Source organism: Pogoniulus pusillus, chromosome 27 (assembly GCF_015220805.1).
Source record: "Pogoniulus pusillus isolate bPogPus1 chromosome 27, bPogPus1.pri, whole genome shotgun sequence".
In the NCBI taxonomy this organism is placed as follows: Eukaryota; Metazoa; Chordata; class Aves; order Piciformes; family Lybiidae; genus Pogoniulus; species Pogoniulus pusillus.
In genome coordinates, this window is record NC_087290.1 from 12174476 (window position 1) to 12194080 (window position 19605).

At 51.2% G+C, this 19605-nt stretch overlaps 1 protein-coding gene across 3 annotated transcripts in view; it reads right to left on the minus strand.

The window, feature by feature from the left end:
• PITPNM3 (PITPNM family member 3) overlaps nucleotides 1–19302 on the minus strand; it is a 55617-nt gene extending 36315 nt beyond the window's left edge. Inside the window, exons 1-2 of one of the 3 annotated variants that reach the window (XM_064166556.1) lie at nucleotides 19282–19302; nucleotides 6665–6760 (exon numbers count right to left, since the gene is read on the minus strand). In XM_064166556.1, the coding sequence (XP_064022626.1) occupies nucleotides 6665–6725 (61 nt within the window). In that variant the 5' untranslated portion in view covers nucleotides 6726–6760; nucleotides 19282–19302. Of the gene's footprint in view, nucleotides 1–6664; nucleotides 6761–16380; nucleotides 16634–16961; nucleotides 17216–19281 lie in introns of those variants that run through there. The other 2 variants (XM_064166555.1, XM_064166554.1) reach the window with 2 other exon arrangements.
• Nucleotides 19303–19605: the final 303 nt, after the last annotated feature.

The following is a 19605-nucleotide window of genomic DNA, read 5'->3' on the forward strand; positions in this document are numbered from 1 at the left end:
TCATTATAACCATTTCAGACTGCTCCTGATATGAGGGGGGGGAATCAATAAATTAAGAAGTATTTAATGCAAGCTGAGTGACAATTCTAAATCAACACACTTTACACCCAGCACTTGCTGCTCAAAAACTAGGAGTACCCTGGCATTCCATCCAAATGGAGTCCAAATAAAGAACATAATCCATGCACTTAGCTTCTTCCTTCCAAATCATCCTGCCATAGAAGGGCTCAGAACCATGGACAGCATTAGACATCAGAATATTAGAATATCCTGATTTTAAAGTAGTTTATCTTAAAAAAAAAAGGGAAAAATAGTAATTAAGACAGGAGACAGCTCTCTTGAATGGGAAGAGGGGCTTTGTGGAGGAGATGGCAGGGCTTGATGACATCCTGGTCATCAAACTGGAAAAAACATGGACTTGATGAGTGGAGCACTGCTGGATAAGGAATTGGCTGGATGGTGGCATGCAGAGAGTGGTGATCAAGGGCACAGTGTCCACCTGGAGACCAGTGCCAAGTGGCGTCCCTCAGGGGTCAGTGCTGGCACCAGTGCTGTGAGACATCTTTGTCAGTGCCATGGACAGAGCAATCAGTGCACCCTCAGCAAGTGTGCAGATGGCACCAAGCTGTGCGGCACAGGTGACTTGCTAGAGGGTAGGATCCATCCAGAGGGACCTGGACAGGCAGCAGAGGTGTGCCCAGGCCAACCTCATGACATTCAGCAATGCTAAATGTAAGGTCCTGCACCTGGGTTGGTGCAATCCCAAGCACAGCTCCAGGCTGGGTGGGCAATGGCTGAGAGCAGCCCTGAGGAAAAGGCCCTGGGGGTCTGGGGTGATGAAAAGCTCCACAGGAGCCTGCAGTGTGAGTGCAGCCCAGACACAACCCTGTGCTGGGCTGCAGCAAGAGCAGTGTGGGCAGCAGGGCAAGGGAGGGGATCCTGCCCCTTTGCTCTGCTCTCCTCAGACCCCACCTGGAGTCCTGGGTGCAGTTCTGGAGCCCCCAGCACATGGAAGTGTTGGAGCCAGTGCAGAGGAGGCCACAAAGATGCTCAGAGGGCTGCAGTAGCTCTGCTCTGAGGACAGGCTGAGAGAGCAGGGGGTCTGCAGCCTGGAGAAGAGAAGGCTTTGAGGAGACCTTGGAGTGGTCTTCAGTATCTGAAGAGGGCTACAGGAGGGCTGGGGAGGGACTATTGACAAGGTCTGGTAATGCCAGGATGAGGAGTAATGGGTTTGAACTGGCAGAGGAGAGATTGAAACTGGATGTTAGGAAGAAGTTCTTTGCAGTGAGGGTGGTGAGACACAGGCACAGGTTGCCCAAGGAGGCTGCTCCCTCCCTGGAGGTGTTCAAGGCCAGGTTGGATGAAGCCTTGAGTGACCTGTTGTAGTGGGAGGTGTCCCTGCCTATGGCAGGGGGTTGGAACTGGCTGAGCTTTGAGGTCTCTTCCAACCTAAACCATTCTGTGATTCTATGAAGGGAGGCAGCAGACTGGGACAGGGATCATTTGGGATTGTCTTCTCTCATCTAGTGGGAATGACACTCACTAAAAAGCAAGACAGGAGAAGAGTTATCTGGACACAAGGACATTTACAAACCACCTTCACAACACAGCCTTTCCCTACAATTCATGAGCTTCAGTGAGTGCCCATCAGCTTCCTCACCCCTGGAGAGGCTTTTTGCTAAGCACAGTGGTGTTTCACACCTCCCTGTTGTCTCAGACCACCAACAGCTGAGGAGTTTCCAGACCTTAGGTCTTGAGCAGCATTCCTACATCATCTTCAAGTTGCTCACAGAGCATTTTAAAAAGGAAATAAATTTAGTGAATCTATTTTCAGGAGAGGAAGGTGCAGCAAATTAAGAGCAGCTCTTAATTAGCAGAGAGCCACAGTAGCTTCTGTCATGAATAGGAATCCTGAGAAGGCTCACACAGAGCCCAGCTGAAATCCCTACCACAGACCTACTGACTTCAGCTTTATACCAGCACAGCAACACAGCAGATAGTGCCAGAAGGCTCCTCTGAAGAAGGTTCACTTACAAAATGCTAGGGGTTGGAAGGGATCTCAATGATCATTGAGCACAACCCTCCTGCCAGAGCAGCATCACCCAGGGCAGGTCACACAGGAACACAGGTGGGTTTGGAATGTCTCCAGAGAAGGAGACTCCACAGCCCCTCTGGGCTGCCTGCTCCAGGGCTCTGCCACCCTCGCAGTGACAAAGTTTTTCCTTCTGTTCCCATGGCACCTCCTCTGCTCCAGCTTGCACCCCTGCCCCTTGTCCTGTCCTTGGCCACCCCTGAGCAGAGCCTGGCTGCGTCCTCCCCACACTGCTCTGCACATCTTCAGCACAGCAATGAGAGCAGCCCTCAGGCTCCTCTGCTCCCAGCCTGGCATCACAGGAGATGTTCCACTGCTTGCAACAGCTTTGTGACTCTGTGCTGGACTCTTTGAAGCAGCTCCCTGAGGTCTTTCTTGAACTGGACACAGTGTTCCAGGGCAGAGCTGAGGGGAGGAAGAACTTCTCTCAGCTGAGCTGTAGCAGCCAACCCACAGCCAGGCCAAGTTAGCTGAAATTTCCCAAGTGAGAACACAAAGATCACAACATCTAAACCCATAGTCCTAAGTGGTCACGGGGATCAGTGCAAGTGACTACTTATGGCCTGTGCCTGTGCAGGGAAACGAGGCTCAGAGCAGTGGCACATGGCAATGCCTGCAGCTTTGGCCCTAGCCTGCTGAGTAACAACATTCAAGCCTAAGGCTCTTCTGCTACAGCCCAGCCTGTGGACTTGGCTATGGGAGAGATGGGGCACAGTGGTCACCAAACCTCTCCCCCTCCAGTGACAGCTTCTCAGTGCCTAAGGGATTCAGTCTCTTTGGGTATCTGCAGTGCAGAGCAGCACCTTCAACACTGATTTTCATGCATGTCACAGGACACTGCTCTGTCACTTTGCACTTCAGCTGCTTAGCAGAAGTGTGCAGTTCTGTCATGGCAAAAGCCTCTTCCCCAGAAGAACAGAATTCCTTCTGCCCCACAAAGTCAAACCATGCTTGGAGACCTGGTCATCAAGAACAGAAAGAGCCTTTTTGTGATGGTGAATTGGTTGTTTCCTGGTTCTCTCAGTGCAAGAAGCATAGAAGCCTCATCCCTGGAGGTCTTTAAGGCCAGGCTGGATGTGGCTCTGAGCAACCTGATCTAGTGTGAGGTGTCCCTGCCCATGGCAAGGGGGGTTGGAACTGGATGATCCTTGAGGTCCCTTCCAGCCCTGACAATTTTATGATTCTATGAAGAAGGCCTCCTGAGATGAAATTCAATCATAGAATGGTTTGGGTTGGAAGGGACCTCGAAGCTCATCCAGTTCCAACCCCCTGCCATAGGCAGGGACACCTCCCACTACAACAGGTTGCTCAAGGCCTCATCCAACTTGGTCTTGAACACCTCCAGGGAGGGAGCATCCACAGCCTCCCTGGGCAACCTGGCATGGATTTTTAAAAGAGACATGGCACAAAGACCTTGAGATCTGTCTCCAAAAGACAGGATGACAGAGCTGCCATTCTTACAGCTAAAAAGGCAAATAAACCAGGTGTCTACACCTGGCACACAGCCTCTCCCCTCAAACCTCAGCTACACATTCATAGCAGCTTTGTCCCTATGCCAATTTACAGCACCAGTTGTTCAGTCTGATGTTCAATTCCCATCATGAGCAAGCACCCATCTGGGGGAAGAAATAAACCACTCTTTAAAAGTCTTAGGTGCATGGATCAGCCCAGCAGCAGCTGCAGCAGCTGCGTGCCCACGCACTGACAATAAAGATTACAAGGGACAAATCAGCTTACAACATCCAGTTTTGCCTTCCTCCCTCTGTGCAGACAGCTGGAACATCCCCGTGCTAAGCCTCACTCAGATAAGGTAGGCATTTGGTTCACAACAAGGAGGAAATAATCAGTGTTCAGCAATGTGGCTGCTCAAACTCTTGTGCATGCACACCCTCGGAGCTCCCAAACGCCTCTTCGGGCAGGGCTGGGTCGCTGAATCCTGGCTCAGAATGCAGATCTGAGCTGGTATCAACGGGCATGAGCTGGCATTGTGACACCAGGCAACGTACAGCCAAGCTTTGTGTTTCAGCCTGCCTTTGAATTATTCTAGGCCACTCTAAAGGTGTGACCTGGAAAGGCAAATAAATCACTCTTCTGCGGATCGCTTCTTGATTCTCAGCTGCAGACCCTTCCACCCCAGCCAAGCAGTGACCACTGTCAGCCTGACTGTGAGGCAGCAGGGAAGGAAAATGGTATTCCATAGAATGGTTCAGGTTAGAAGAGACCCCAAAGATCATAGAATCAACCAGCTTGGAAGAGACCTCCAAGCTCATCCAGTCCAACCTATCAGCCAGCCCCAGCCAATCAACCAGACCATGGCACTAAGTGCTTCACCCAGTCTTTTTTTGAGCACTTCTAGGGATGGCAACTCCTCCACCACGATCATCTACTCCAACTTCCCCACCATGCCCAGGGACACCTCTCAAGTAGACTCAGCTGCTCAAAGCCTCATCCAGCCTGGCCCTGAACACCCTCAGGGAGAAGGCAGCCACAGCCTCCCTGGGCAGCCTGTTCCACCATCTCACCACCCTCCTATTCAAGAGCTTCTTCCTCACATCCAGTCTGACCCTCCATGTCTCAGGCTTCAAAAAGGCACTGAGATGAAGACCCACCTTAATGACACAGACAACAAAGGAGGGAATTTTGTTCCCTCTTGAGTGGTTTGCATTGGTTTGTTGTTTTTTTTGTTTTGTTTGTTGTTTTTTTTGTTTTGTTTTATACCCACAACAGCAACCAACCAACCAACCCCAAACACAACAAACCAAGCCTACCACAGGACATCCTTTCAAATTAAGTAATTCAGAACATCTGCATCTCTTTCCTGCACTTCTCTTCCCCTGCTTGATTGAGGCTCTTGCCTACTGGGGGAAAGGTGGCAATTAAAGACAGAAATCAATCTCACTCTCATGTAAGCAGCTGCTCTTTCAAGCTTAAAGTTGTCATAAATTTTATAGCTAGAGCAGGCAATTTACAGACAGGAAAATGGGAAGTAAGTGGTTCACCATCAGATAAAGCCATCATCACTGTCAGAGCAGCTGGCAGATAAACTGGAGGTGAGGCTGCTTAGACCCAAACCTGTGCTTCCCGTAACGCACACCAATAATCTGATTAATTGTGCCTCTGCCAAACCAGCTTGTTTGGGAAAATCCTGCAAACTCATCCTCACAGAACTAAGGCTCCAGAGCTTCAAAACCACTTAGAGCACAGAGCTGATCCTCCCACAAAAGCTGTTTTATTTTCATTGCCTGTCTCCTACCCCCTGCATTATTAAAGCCACTAAAAAGCTCCTGACGTAACAGCTCCTTTGAGCTGAATCTCTCAGCTCAAGCCTGAAAACAGGAGTCAGTCACCAACCATTCCTGCAATGATTTCACTCACAAAGAAGATTAAAACCATGCTGAAATGTGAAATGCAGTGCAAAGCAGAGGACGTTTAATGCCAGGTACTGCCTTAATAACACCAGCTGCCATTTGCAATACCACCATGCATCTCCAGACAGCAAACTAGCACACAGCAATGAGGCTGAAGCCAACACAGTCATAGAATCATAGAAGCACAGGATGTCAGGGGCTGGAAGAGACCCAAAGAGATCAGAGTCCACCTCCCCTGCCACAGCAGGACCATACAATCTAGATCAGACAACACAGGAACACATCCAGACAGGCCCTGAAAGGCTCCAGAGAAGGAGACTCCACAACCTCTCTGGGCAGCCTGTGCCAGTGCTCTGGGACCCTTACAGTAAAGATGTTCCCTCTTGTGTTGAGCTGGAACCTCCTGTGCTGCAGCTTCTATCCATTGCTCCTTGTCCTATCCCAGGCAGCAAGTGAGCACAGCCTGTCCCCCCTCCTGACCCCCAGCCCTCAGATTGTTATACACATTTATTAGATCCCCTCTCAGTCTTCTCTTCTCCAGACTAAACAGCCCCAGGCCCCTCAGCCTCTCCTCATCAGGCAGTGCTCCAGTCCCCTCATCATCCTCACAGCCCTCTGCTGGTCCTTCTCCAGCAGATCCCTGTCCCTCTTCAACAGGGGAGCCCAAAACTGAAGGCAGTACTCAAGATGAGGTCTCACCAGGGCAGAGCAGAGCGGGAGGAGAACCTCTCTTGATCTGCTGGACACACTCTTCCTAGTACACCTCAGGACCCCATTGGCACTCTTGGCCACAAGGGCACATTGCTGTGCCATGGCTGCTCTCCACCAGCACTCCCAGGTCCCTCTCCCCAGGGCTGCTCTCCAGCAGGCACCTCCCAGCCTGTACTGCTGCAGTTCATTCTTCCTCCCCAGGGGCAGGACTCTACACTTGTCCTTGTTGAAGCTCATTTGGTTCCCCTGTGCCCAGCTCTCAGTCTGTCCAGCTCTCGCTGGAAGGCTGCACAGCCTTCAGCTCTATCAGCCAAGCCTCCCAGCTTGGTGTCAGCAGCAAACCTGCTGAGCAGACTCTGTCTGTCTGTCTGTGCCCTTATCAACGTCGTTAAGAACGGTAGGGGTTGGAAGGGACCAGGCACATTCATTTGCTCAGCTACTTGCTGCAAACCTGGGGAAGGCATAGAGGGGGAGGGCAAAAACGTGTACTCACCTCGGGCGTCGAAGAATTCATCGTCGGAGCTCTCCACGGAGTCTTTGAGGACGCTCTGCATGTGCCACTGAGCAGCGCTGAAGCGGCGGGGGCCAGCTGCAAACACAGACACTCACATCAGCCCGAGGGAGCGCTCACCTCCGCTCCGGCCGGCAAGGGAACAAGCAGCAGCGGCAAACCACTCATCAACAGCTCCTAGAGACGCCTCGGGAGGGTCACCTCGGGCAGCAGGCATCCTCTAAGCTCAGCGGCCAGCCAGAGCTCTCAGGGTGGCCCAAAAATCAAACCTCCTCCTTCCACCTAAGAGCAGTGATGGGGAACAAGTTCTTGGCAGCAGATAGGGCTGCAGGACTTCAGCTAATGCAGCGCCTTGACGAGAGAAGTCCTTGCCTGTTGAATTCAGCAGGCTGCTCCATTCCAGCACTCACACAGCACAGTTTCTAAGCCCTGAAGCAGCGCTCCCCCAGGTCACAGCAGGCAGCAGCTTTGCAGCTCCCCTCTCGATTCAATTTCACTTCCAGAAGTGCCATCCTCTTTGGCTCACAGATTTACAGACAAATTACTGAACTCTTACTCACTGAGCTGTTTCCATCAGACAGCTTTGTTTTGCTGCAGCCTGAGGCTTTCATTTGAAGCTTGTCGTTTGAAGCCAGGGAGGCAAAAGCAGGTGAGAATAAGTACAGCAACAGATCTAGTCCTGCCAGCTCAGCTGGTCCCATGGGTTATCATGCTCAGGTAATTTACAATTAGCAAACCAGACCTGCTTATCCCAGTTCCCAGTTCTCCTTGCAGCCACAGCAACTCAATACTGGAAAGTAGTAGAGAAATGCATTCCTTATATTACCAATAAAGTCTCCCCCAGATCAGTGGGGACCCAGGGTTCAAATCCACCACCACAGCTTCTAGAGAAAGAATCCTTGTGAGCAAACAGAACAGTGCCTGGTTTAATTCATTACTCCACATGATGACATCAGACCTGAATTTTGGTATGCTGAGGCCCTGTCCACAAAGGCATTCTCCTTCTGCCAGTAGTAAAACAGCAACTCCATCAGGGGAGCCAGCCTGTTGCATTACTTCTGGGGAAGCATGCCACTTTGGTTCTACTTCTACACCATCAACAGCTCAACTAATCAAAGGTACACATGGAAGGTGGTGAGAGGAAGCAGATTTTAGCTGTCCAAGAAGAGAATAAAAAACAATAACCAGTTACTGGCATTTTAATAGCTTTAAAAAGGATAAAATGAAAGCAAATGGCTAAGGAGGCAGCGTCCAGGAGCAGAGTACAGTGTGTATTGGGAGCGTGGCCAGTGCTATTTGGAACCTAGCAGAGAATGCTTACAGATCATTATTACATCAACTGCCTCAGATTTCTGGGACATTTAATAACCCTAACAAGAGAAGCTGGAAAGAACTCTGGACTGTTACATGAGGAAAAGAAATCTTCTAAGGGATTGCTGCAAGACAATGCTCGGCAGATGCAACTCCTGCACTAAGTATCTGACTGCACCTCCTGTCAAACCATATGCAAAACACTCAGCAGCTGCAGCTCCAGGGAAGAGACTGGAGATGCCTTAGAAGAAGGAAGAAAATGCTCCTTTGGGAGGAGAACAGCAACACTTTGCACAGATCATTATGAGAGGTGCAGAAGATGCAGTGTTACCCATCCACATCCCCTTTGTCGCACGCTGCCAAGCTCCCAAGTCTTTGTGGAGCTCATCTCCACAGCTAAGGCATGCAAGTTTTGGCAGCTGCCTACAGAGGCTTTCAGGAAAAGCACACAGGGGAGATTGGGTTTGGGGAGGGGAGGTTATATTTTTTGAAGTCTAAAAGCACTAAATCATGGGAAGAAACAAACATTAAGAGCACTGGATCTCAGTGCCAGCACTGCAGTGCTGTAAGAGGAATGACCCACAGATAAACCAGCTCTAAACTGTGGAGACTTCCCAAGTACCCCAAAGAAAGCAGCATCTCCCTGGAGCAGAACTACCACTAGCCTGGCTGGAAATCAAACTGCTGGCCCCCAAAGGAAAACTCACACTTCCAGTGACCTTGGAGTTTGATGCAGAATGTGAAGGGAGAGCAGGGAAAAAGTCTCACAAATCTCCAGGCATAAATTCTGGTTCCAAGAAAAGTCCTTGGGAGTATGAGTCCTGCACTGGGAATGCTTCTAGATTTAGAAACAGCTTCAACGCAGCCACAGTCAGAAGCAGCAGCTCTGCATTAGTCTTATTGGGTCTGCTTCCTTCTGTGCCAACAGATTAGCATTAGCCACCTTAATAGGACTCTATTAACATTTCTTGATTGCATTATACACTGCCATTGCCTGGACTCACTGATTTGATTTACAGTCTCAACTGCTCCATATTTTATGGGATTATTTTGGTTCAGGGCACAAAAAGACCAACACCACTTCAAAAAGCAGCTAACTCCTTGGCAGTGACATTGCAGGCTTCTGTGCCAGCAAACTTCATCACTGTTGACCAGTTCTTAGCAGCCAGATTCCAGTAGGTTTTGCAGGCAGGGCAGCAGGCTGCGTTCCGCTTCACTCAGTATCACAGTTTCAGAGGACGGAGGAGGAAGCTGTGCAGAAATGCAGTGCCTTTAACAGAACCCCACCTCACCAGTCCCATGTGTTCCTTTTGAGGCAGCATGACAGAGAGTAAGATACAAAGGGGGAACATTCTGAAGCGCCAAGAGAGTTCACACAATCCCCAGGTGCTTTTCTTCTAGAGGCAAAAGCAGTTCCCTACCTAAACTGCTGTCTTTTGCACAGTACGGCAGGTTGCTACACTCCTGTTACAGAGGGAGCAGTTCTGATGTTATCCATCCACAGATAAGGAAAAAATCCAAGATTATTTGGCCTTAGCCTGTAAATCCCACAAACAGGGCTAAGGAGTGTCACAGAATCACAGAGCATTAGGGCTTGGAAGGGACCTCCAGAGATCATCCAGCCTAACTCCCTGCCAGAGCAGGATAGCCAAAGGCAGGTCACACAAGAACACATCCAGGTGGGTTTTACAAGTCTCCAGAGGAGACTTCACAAGCTCTCTGGGCAGCCTGCTCCAGGGCTCTGGAACCCTCACCATACACAAGTGTCTCCTCGTGTTGAGGTGGAACCTCCTGGGCTCCAGCTGGTACCAACTGTTCCTTGTGTTATCACTGGGCACCACCAAACAGAGCCTGGCACCTTCATCTTGACACCCACCCCTCAGATATTGATAGATGTTGATCAGATCCCCTCTCAGCCTTCTCCAGACTAAACAGCTCCAGGGCTCTCAGTCTTTCTTCGTAGCAGAGATGTTCAAGTCCCTTCATCATCCTCAGAGGTCTTCATTGGACTCTCTCCATCAGGTCCCTGTTTCTCTTCAATTGGGGAGCCCATAACTGGGCACAGTACTGCAGATGTGGTCTCACCAAAGCAGAATAGAGGTGGGAGGAGAACCCCCCCTAGACCTGCTGGCCATACTTTTCCTGATGCACCCTAGGATACCACTGCCCTACTCTGGCCACAAGAGCACCTTCCTGTCCCGTGGAGAACTTGCTGCCCACTAGTGGAGGAGTCACTGGAAAGGTCCATCTCACTTTTACCCACAGACATCAGCATCATCCCATGGCTTTATAAGCAAAACCCCATAGCACAAACCCGAACCCTTTCTCAAGGTGCTTTTTCTTCTGAGATGTGCCAAAGCAGCAGGGCTCTGCCAATCAAGCAGCACAGTGAGCAGAGTGTTTCTAAAAGAGAGGGGGAGAGAACCCCAGACACGTGAAGGATTGAGGTGGCCTTGCTGGTCTGTAGCAAACATTCTCACAGCTGAGTTTACGGAAGCAGAAAGCCAAGAAGTGAAGCAAGGCCGAAGAGGCTCTGAAAAGCACCTTAAGAAACAAAGATCTTCCTCTGACAGCTGAGCAGCTAAGGCTTCTGATTCCCAGTTTTCAACCTAAGCACTTTCCTGTACCATTGTAAGAGGCCTGGTGCCTAAAACCCACTGATCCTCTAAGTCCCAAGCCTGCTAACTCAGAACAGCTCACCACTGCCATCCAAGAATTCCACACACTCCACTGCCAGAGCCAAAAACGCTGTTTCAGTATCACTAGTTAGGTAAAAAGTTGTGTTTAAAATGTCTGTCAGCTCAGGAGAAAGAAAAGGCATCTCCCTGACCCCAGCAGCTGGCCTGACCTACGATTAGAACAAATCCATGCTGTCCACAGCAGGCTCCAGATCTTTCTGTGCAACACAGGTGGAGGTGAACTGTGCGCAGGGCACAGCAATGCCTCCTGTGAAGCCTGCAGAAATGCCACCCTCCAGTGGGCAACACTCCTTGCCATGACACCAGGCTCTGCCACTGCTCCAGGGAGCTGAAAAGGAGTTGTCCAAACGCAGCAGGAGCAAGCCTAGCCTTGCTGTGAAACCATCTCACCTTCCTTTACTGTTTCTGCCTTCTCCTCAGCTTGAATTAGCTTCTACAAGCACTGACTGCAGCTGAAAAAGAGAAGCACGAGTGGAGGCACCACAGCAGCACAGAATCATAGAATCAACCAGGTTGGAAGAGACCTCCAAGATCATCCAGTCCAACCTAACACCCAGCCCTATCCAGTCAACCAGATCATGGCACTAAGTGCCTCATCCAGTCTTTTCTTGAAGACCCCCAGGGACGGTGCCTGCACCACCTCCCTGGGCAGCCCATTCCAATGCCAATCACTCTCTCTGTGAAGAACTTCCCCCTAACATCCAGCCTATACCTACCCTGGCACAACTTGAGACTGTGTCCCCTTGTTCTATTGGTGGTTGCCTGGGAGAAGAGACCAACCCCACCTGGCTACAATGTCCCTTCAGGTAGTTGTAGACAGTAATAAGATCACCCCTGAGCCTCCTCTTCTCCAGGCTAAACAACCCCAGCTCCCTCAGCCTCTCCTCCTAGGGTTTATGCTCCAGGCCCTTCACCAGCTTTGTTGCCCTTCTCTGGACACCTTCCAGCACCTCAACATCTCTCTTGAATTGAGGAGCCCAGAACTGGACACAGTACTCAAGGTGTGGCCTGACCAGTGCTGAGTACAGGGGCAGAATAACCTCCCTTGTCCTACTGGCCACACGGTTCCTGATGCAGGCCAGGATGCCACTGGCTCTCTTGGCCACCTGGGCACACTGCTGCCTCATCTTTAGTCTACTGTCTATCAGTACCCCCAGGATCAGCACAAGCACTTCAGCAATGGAGGAACAAATTCACTGCTAGGGGTGCACTTGTGGCAGGGCAGAAGAGCAGAACAGTAGGCACGCTCCAGGCACATCAGTTTAGGAACCATCCCAGCATCTCCTAAAGGCTCTCTTCTCCTTATCAATGCATCAATCAATGCTTACCTACTCAGGCAAGCAGGCTGATCCAAGTGCCAGCCACACTAGTCCCTGGTGTGCCCCAGCAGTGCCAATGAAGCACCAGGCTAGTCCAACAGACCATCTGGGCTCAGGTGTGCTTGTGCTGGGCCTTCCAGGAAGATGCACTCAAGCAGGCTGAGATACAAATGGCTGTTTTCATGGGAGATGATTGCAGCAGTGGGTAAAAATAATTCAATACAATTTGCACTGCTGTCAAAACATTTGAGATTTTTAAGCAGGCCCAGCAGTTTCCTACATCTTTGGCTCAGTGATAAGCATTTCCAATCAAGCTTAGACATAAGCACGTCATAGGAGACCATAAAAAGGGAAAGCATTCCTGAATCCTACTGCCACACCAACCCAGTTAGCAGCGACAAAATAGCACTCAGTGTTCTCAGAGCTACTGAAAACTTGGTCCTATAGATAGCAAAGCACGGAAGACTGAACTAATCTCAATTAAAAAGTAAGCAAAAATAGGCTTTGTTGAACAGATTGAAACATTTCCACTTGCCAAAGCTCGTTTTAGAGCTGCCACCATTTTGGATTCAGGGATGGCTTTCCTAATGAAATTCAGAAGCACAAGTCACTGGTCTGTGTGGAAGGAGATGCTGGGTAGAAGGAATGACCTTTGAGAAGCAGAGAGGAGAGGCAGGTTGAAGATGGTTGGTAAGACTGAGCAGATACCAGGAGAGGCTGGAAAGGGTCTGGAGCTCTTTCTGTTCTCACTGTGGCTGCATCAGTCCCTAAATAAAGGCCAAAGGCAGAGCAAAGAGCACAGCTGACAAAGCCAGAGACGTGGTTAAAGGCAGCAGAGCAGCCACACAAAATGCAGATTGCCTCTCCAGAAGTGAAGGAGCTAACTGAAGGGACAGTCCAGACACTGCTGTGGTTAGAATCATAGAATCAATCAGTGTTGGAAGGGACCACAAGGATCACCTAGAGCAGTTCCAACCCCCCTGCCATGAGCAAGGGACAACTCACACTAGGTCAGGTTATCCAGACTCTCATCCAGCCTGCCCTTAAACATCTCCAGAGATGAGGCTTCCACCACCTTCCTGGGTAACCCATTCCAGGCTCCATGATGAAGAACTTCTTCCTAACATCCAGTCTCAATCTACCCATTCCTAGCTTTGTTCCATTCCCCCCAGTCCTAATCACTACTTGACAGCCTAAAGAGTCCTTCCCCAGCTTTCTTGTAGCCCCCTTAAGATACTGAAAGGTCAATATAACCAACATCTCTCTCCCATTCCTCCTCACTCCATGGCTTTCATCTCATAGCAACTCAACAATGACAAGTCCCTGATTACCTACACTGTGCATCCTGCAGCTCACAGTTCTGCAGCAGATGGTAAGCACAAGCATTTATTTGCTAACTGAGTACAGGAAACAAATCAAGAAACTAAACTGTGCAAGCCTTCAGACCCCTATTTTAAGGTACCAGTGACATTTGCAGTCTTGCACTTGATGGGATCGCAGGTGAGATGGAGGAAGAGGGAGAGGAGGTTTGACGTGGCTGTTCAACTAAAGCCTAAACCCTGTGTCTGTAAATATGGTACCTCTTTTGGAGCTGCTTCTTGATGCTTCAAATGCCAGCTTCCACACGGCAGAAACTAACCCAACCCTCCCCCTCAGCAGTATCATCACCTCCTCCAACACCGGAGAAGATATGAATATTCTCTAACCTTTTCCTGCAATGACTGTAGGTGGACATTCAGATGCATCACAGCTGAAAGATTCCACTTCCCCAGTGCAGGGATTTTGGCTTCGTAAAGCAGGGTCTGGCATTTTTGAGTCGGTGCTCTGTTCAAAAACAAAGCAGGAGATGAAAGGTACACACACCTCCTCCAAACTGACAGGTCAGATAGTGCTGCATGGGTTTGCAACCTGCCACGCTCCTGCATTTCTCTGCTGGAATTATTCCAAGCGTTTAAGATTAGGGTGTGGTGCTTAGGGATATGGTTTAAGGCAAATGTGTAGAGTTAGAGGTTGGACTGAGTGATCCTGAGGGGCTTTTCCAACCTGGATGTTTCTATGATTCTGTAGAGTCCAGCAGGTGAAATCTGGATCCTCAAATGAGTCAAGCTGACCACCCCTAAAAGCCTTTTCTAAATGCACATGTCATAGAATCACAGAATGGTGTAGGCTGGAAGGGACCTCAAAGCTCATCCAGTCCCAACCCCCCACCACAGGCAGGGAGCACTTGACCAGCACAACCTTTCTCATCAGAGGTGGAAATAAGTCTTTAGGGGGAAACTGGCAGCAGCATTTAAATTTATTAACTTTCCATTACAGGAAATAACCACAAACAGCAATTGAGCTGAATTAAAACCCTCACACAGCTGCATAAATTATGCTGCTGCAGATGCATTCCCTGTCGTGGAGCAAAGGCATTTTCACTCCTGGCATCCCTTAGCTCAAGCAAAATGGCATGCACTGAGCACTGGGGATAAACTCACTCATCCTGCTGGATTTCAGGGCTTTTCACAGAATGGTTTAGGTTGGAAGGGACCTCAAAGCTCATCCAGGTCCAACCAACCCCCTGCCATGGGCAGGGACACCTGCCACTAGAACAGGTCGCTCAAAGCCTCATCCAGCCTGGCTTTGAACACCTTCAGGGAGGGATCTGTCATCAAGCAGCAGATCTCGTGGCTGCTCCAACGATGGTCTCTCTGCCTCTGTGCTAAGGCTGCAGCACTGGCAGGGGCTGCAGGCAGGGTACAGGAAAGCAAAGCAGCCCAAACTTTTCTGTGTTCGTGCCTATCCCAGCTCGTGTTACTAAACCCAGCAGGCTCAGTTTATAAAGGCAGCACATTTCCCCTGCTGCTAACCCAGATGTGTTTTGCCAGAGCTCCCTTGTGCATGGTCGATTCCTCTTGCTTTTCTTCAGAGTAAGAAGTAGTGACAAGATGGTACAGCTGGCATCAAAAGCCATGTTTTGTCTGCCATGTGAGCAGAGCCTGGTTTGGGTGATTTTAAGTGTGGAGGGACAGGTAACTCCAAAGCCATCACAACAGCAGAGAATGCAGGAATGAGGTGGTTATTACTGTCTCTCCCCATGGCTGGGGGGGTGGAACCAGATGATCCTTGTGGTCCCTTCCAACCCTGACTGATTCTATGATTCTACGATTCAGAATCACACCCAGGGACCATCCTTGAAAATTCATGTGCAGAGGTGGGTTTGAACAATCAAGCTTTGTATGCAGGCTGCATAATCAAAACCACTGGAAGTGAAAGCAGTGCTCCCTAATTTTCATATCCAAGGACTGCAAACCAATGTCCAACACACACACACACAAAACTAAAATAAACATTATTTCCCCTTTTGAGTATTTCTTCACCTTCTAAAGACAGAAACCAACCACTTTGTTCAATACTATGTCTGCATCTTCTGCAATCATTGATGGTCTCATGTTCCCGGGAACTACGTCTCTGGGCTGCCACCAATCCACGCCTATTTTGGGACGAATAATGGAAAAAAAATAACACTGCTGGGCAAAACCTTGGTGTTTAATATTACCATGTAGCAGTTGCAAAGCTGTGCCAAGGGCTGGCACCAAACAGCAGGCAAGTTTCAGTCCTAACACAGCTGGGCCTCCGCCTTCAAAAGCAACGAGCTCTATGTGCAGCCTGCAAGAAAACCTCTTCTGCAACAGCAAGAAGAGCCCTCTGCGATTGCCGGCTGGCACTGCTCATTCCTGCACACAGTACGTGTCACCTGGCACAGCCAGGCGTAGGGTACCAGGGTTCCGCTGTTCACAAGCCTCAAACCCTCTGCCCCCCGCTCCGAACTGCTCAGCCTCCAACCAGAGCATGCGAGTCTGAAAGGCGCAGCGGAGCCTCCATCTGCCTCTGCCTGCCAGCAAGCCCACCCAGCAGGCACACGGGAACGGGCGGCAGCGAGCGCAGGCTCCACAAGGCGGCAGCCACAGAACTCCCCCCAGGCCAGGAGACCCTTCCCGGACCGGCACCGGCGGCGAGGAGGCGGCCAGGTAGCGGCCACCGGCGCGGAACTCCCGCCCTGTCCCTGCAGCCACGCACGGCACTCCTGCGACCACCCGCACCGGCCGAGGCCAGCGCCGAGGCGGAGCGGACGCCGGCGGGGAAGAACGAGGAGCGCAAACGCACCTGTGCGGCGCTCACTGAAGTTGCGTTCACCGCTGCCGTGCCCGGCGCGGAGACTGCCCGCTGCGGCGGACGAGAGCCGGAGCTGCCCGCAAGGCCGCCAGTGGGCGGGGAGCGCGCTGGAGCCTCGCCCCGCTGCTCCCGCGCTCCCCCCGGGGCTGCCCCTGCCGCCGTGCGCTCCCCTCGGGGCTACCCCCTCCTGCCCTCCGGGCTCAGTACTCACCTGGGCGCGAAGCTTTCGCCATTTCGGGGCCGCCCGCTCCCAGCCGAGCCTTGGCAGTCGCGTCAGGTGCTCGCCGGCGGGACCCTCCCGGCGCACCGGCACCCTGCGCTCCGCCACCCCATCTGCTCCTGGCGGAAGCCCCGCGCCGCCCACTCGCCTGCGGCGCGGAAAGACGCGGCAGGGAGACGCTGCCGCACCGCTCGGTCCCGCCGCGCAGCCCACCCGCCGCGGCGCAGCCGCCGTCGTTAAAGGCGTAGCGAGCGGCTCCGCGGAAAGCGGGGGCCGGGCTGGGCCGGTGTGGGGATGCGTCTGCAGCTGCTCGTGGCTGGCGCGGTCCGGGCAGTCCGCCGGTGAGAGGCCCAGGCCGCCCGCGCGGGCTGCAGCCCGCTCGTCCTCCCGCACCTGCCGAGGGGGGCTTGAGGCTCTCCTGCCGTCCTGCTGCTCCTGGGGGCCACGGGCGTGGGGAGGTCAGCGCAGGAAAGGGGATGGGGACTGCCGCCCTCCTTCCGCCCGCCCCCAGGCTCGACTGTAATCCCCGGCAGCTCGGGGACCGAGTGCCCGCTGTGTGCCAGGGAGCTTACCGGGGGCACACGGTTCGGTCGCTGCTGCTGCTGCTGCAGCACTACCCCTGCCAACCGCTCCCGCAAGTGCTCGTTCTGGCTTTCAGCAGCAGCAATGCTCTGGTTGCGGCCGATTCCCGTGTGAGTGCTGCGGCCGCACGGCTGCAGCGCGCTGCCCTCCCAAGCGGTGTGCCGAGAGCTGCACCAGGCACCTTGCGGGGCAGGACTTGCTGCCTCCCTCCTCAGGAGCCGCTCTAGCGGCGTTTCTCTAACCATCAAGGTAAAAAGTAGAGTAGCAAGTTTCTCCAGGTCTCCAGAGAATGGGGAAATCCACCTCCAGAAGTCTCTTACATGGCAGCCTGCCTTGTGAGAACGAGAGGAGGAGGCAGGCAGAGCCTGTGAGGGCTTAGATTTTGTTTACTGCATGTCAGAACAGCACCAAGTCAAGCACAGTTTAAAAAACAGAAGAGTTTTGCCTAAGGAAGTACAGAATTAACCAAGCAAGCAATGCAAGCAAGTCCTGAAGCAGCTTTCAGGCTCTGTGCCAATACCAACTTGGGAGGTATAAGGAACAACACGAGATTTGCTCCAAATGTTGCTAAGGAGCTCCTCGGAAGGAGTCACAGCAGATACCCCTGCGAACAGAGTGAGTTAAGTGGTTTTGTTTGAGGCTGTAGTGGAATAGCCACAACTCTCGGCAGCTCTCACCCCCAGAGCTAGCTACAGATAAGCTTATTTCACCTTCCCCCAGCTACGGTTGGCAGTGCTACCTGCTGGGAAGCTTGCCTTTGAGCTACACTGGCTCTGCTCTTTCACTTGAAGTCCCCTGTAAAAGATTTGACCACAGCGTTGCTGCCCCAAAGATGCTACAGTGTCACTACACCACCAAAAAAAGCAATCCTAGAGAAAGGATTCCACCACATACCCATCCCTCAGGGCTCTTTGGCACTGGGCTAGCCGCAGTGACTGCAAAAACCCCAAGGCTTACCACTGACGTGTCTGCCTGAGCAGCCAGCTGCAGCCTTTGAAGGCAATCAGCACCACCATGCCTCCCCCAGGGAAAGGGATTAATTTACATTGTCCTGAATACTGAAAGCAGGCAACTTCCAGCCCTTGACAACACAAACCTACAGAATGTTTCCTTGCTGAAGTGTCAGAGAGTGCAGCTAAGTCCCTTCAGCAGATAGAGGCACACAGGTTGGGGTTTTGCCATGCATTGTGGAGGACGTGCAGAAGCTCTATAAGAGCCATAGCCAAATACAAATACACTAAGCAATGGCCTGAGCTGAGATGCCTTGGAAGGTAGCTGCCATGCCTTGGAAGGTATTTATACACCCAGAGAGCTGTTGAGACAAGAATCTAATTCCAAACACATTTACTCTTAATTCTGAGCACACTCTGACTGGTGACCAAAGTTCCTTTCCTTACAATAGAGGAGAGAGACTCTTCTCAAGGCAGAGCCTGTGCCAGAGGACACTCCCCATCGTTAACAGGTTTTCTGGTGCTGCAAGATGTCTAATTATAGAAATCAAACCTTGTTCAAAACATAGTCTGCATGCTCATTCATGTAGAGAAAGATCTGCACAATAGGCAGTGCCATGTGTCAGAGGCAAGGCAGAACCACCTGAGGATGGGAGCTCAGTGAACAGTGCTAGCAACTGCCACTGTGCCCCCCTGGAAATATCTGCCCACGTAATGATTCAAACCTGCTCAGACTGGGCCATTTTGGGAGCTTGGTTTTGGTCGAGATTTGACAGGAGCAGAGGAGCAAGCTGGAAGAGGAGGGCAACATCTGACATTTCCAGATGTTAGAATGCAGGTCTCGTTGATCAGCCTTTCCACTCTCAAAAAGCAGGAGAGGATAGTGACAAAACACCACACTGAGACGAAAAGGAGGACGAAGCAGGCAAACCTAAAGGTCCAGGTTTTATCTAGACTGCTTCAGAAACACAGAAGAAGCCTAAGTTAATCAGCAGTGAAAAACAAAAGCCAGAAGCTGCCATGCTTTGCTGGGTTGCTCTCAGCTGTGCTGGTTACAGATCTCCTTCTTTCAATATGGAATAGCTCAGATTTTGTTCTCTCTTGCCCCTTTCTTTTATCCAGCCTAACCCAAGACTAAAGAACAACACACACTCCCCAAGCTCCAGTCCTGCTGATACTTGCTCTGCTTTATTGAGCCCTTTTCGTTTTTCCCATTAAAACAAGTGGAAGATAGTGACAAAATTGTGGGGTCACATGGTTATCAAATTCGGGGGGTGTTTTCACTCCATGTCAGTAGATATGCACAGGTCACCTCCTTTCCATCTGAAAATGCCTATGAGTTCCCAGTTTCCCAACATACCTTGTCAGGGAGGCAGCCTGTTTTTCTCCAAAACACTGGTGTGATGCGTTGCTAGGAAGCCTTCTCAGAGCCTGATTGCTGGTCCATAGCAGAGCAGAATGTTAGCAAAGATCAGCAGGAGCAAAGATTTGTTGATGAGTATCAACCTGATGCTAAATCCATATTTCTTTTTTCCCCCCTCTTTACTGAATGAGAGACTTAGTACTTGACAAAAATCCAAACCCTGCATAGACTGAGGAGAACAAAAATGAAATGCTAGAGGAGTAATCAGTGAGCATGGCTCTCTGGGTGCTGTAGACAGCTATTTTTAGTCATCTGTTCTCT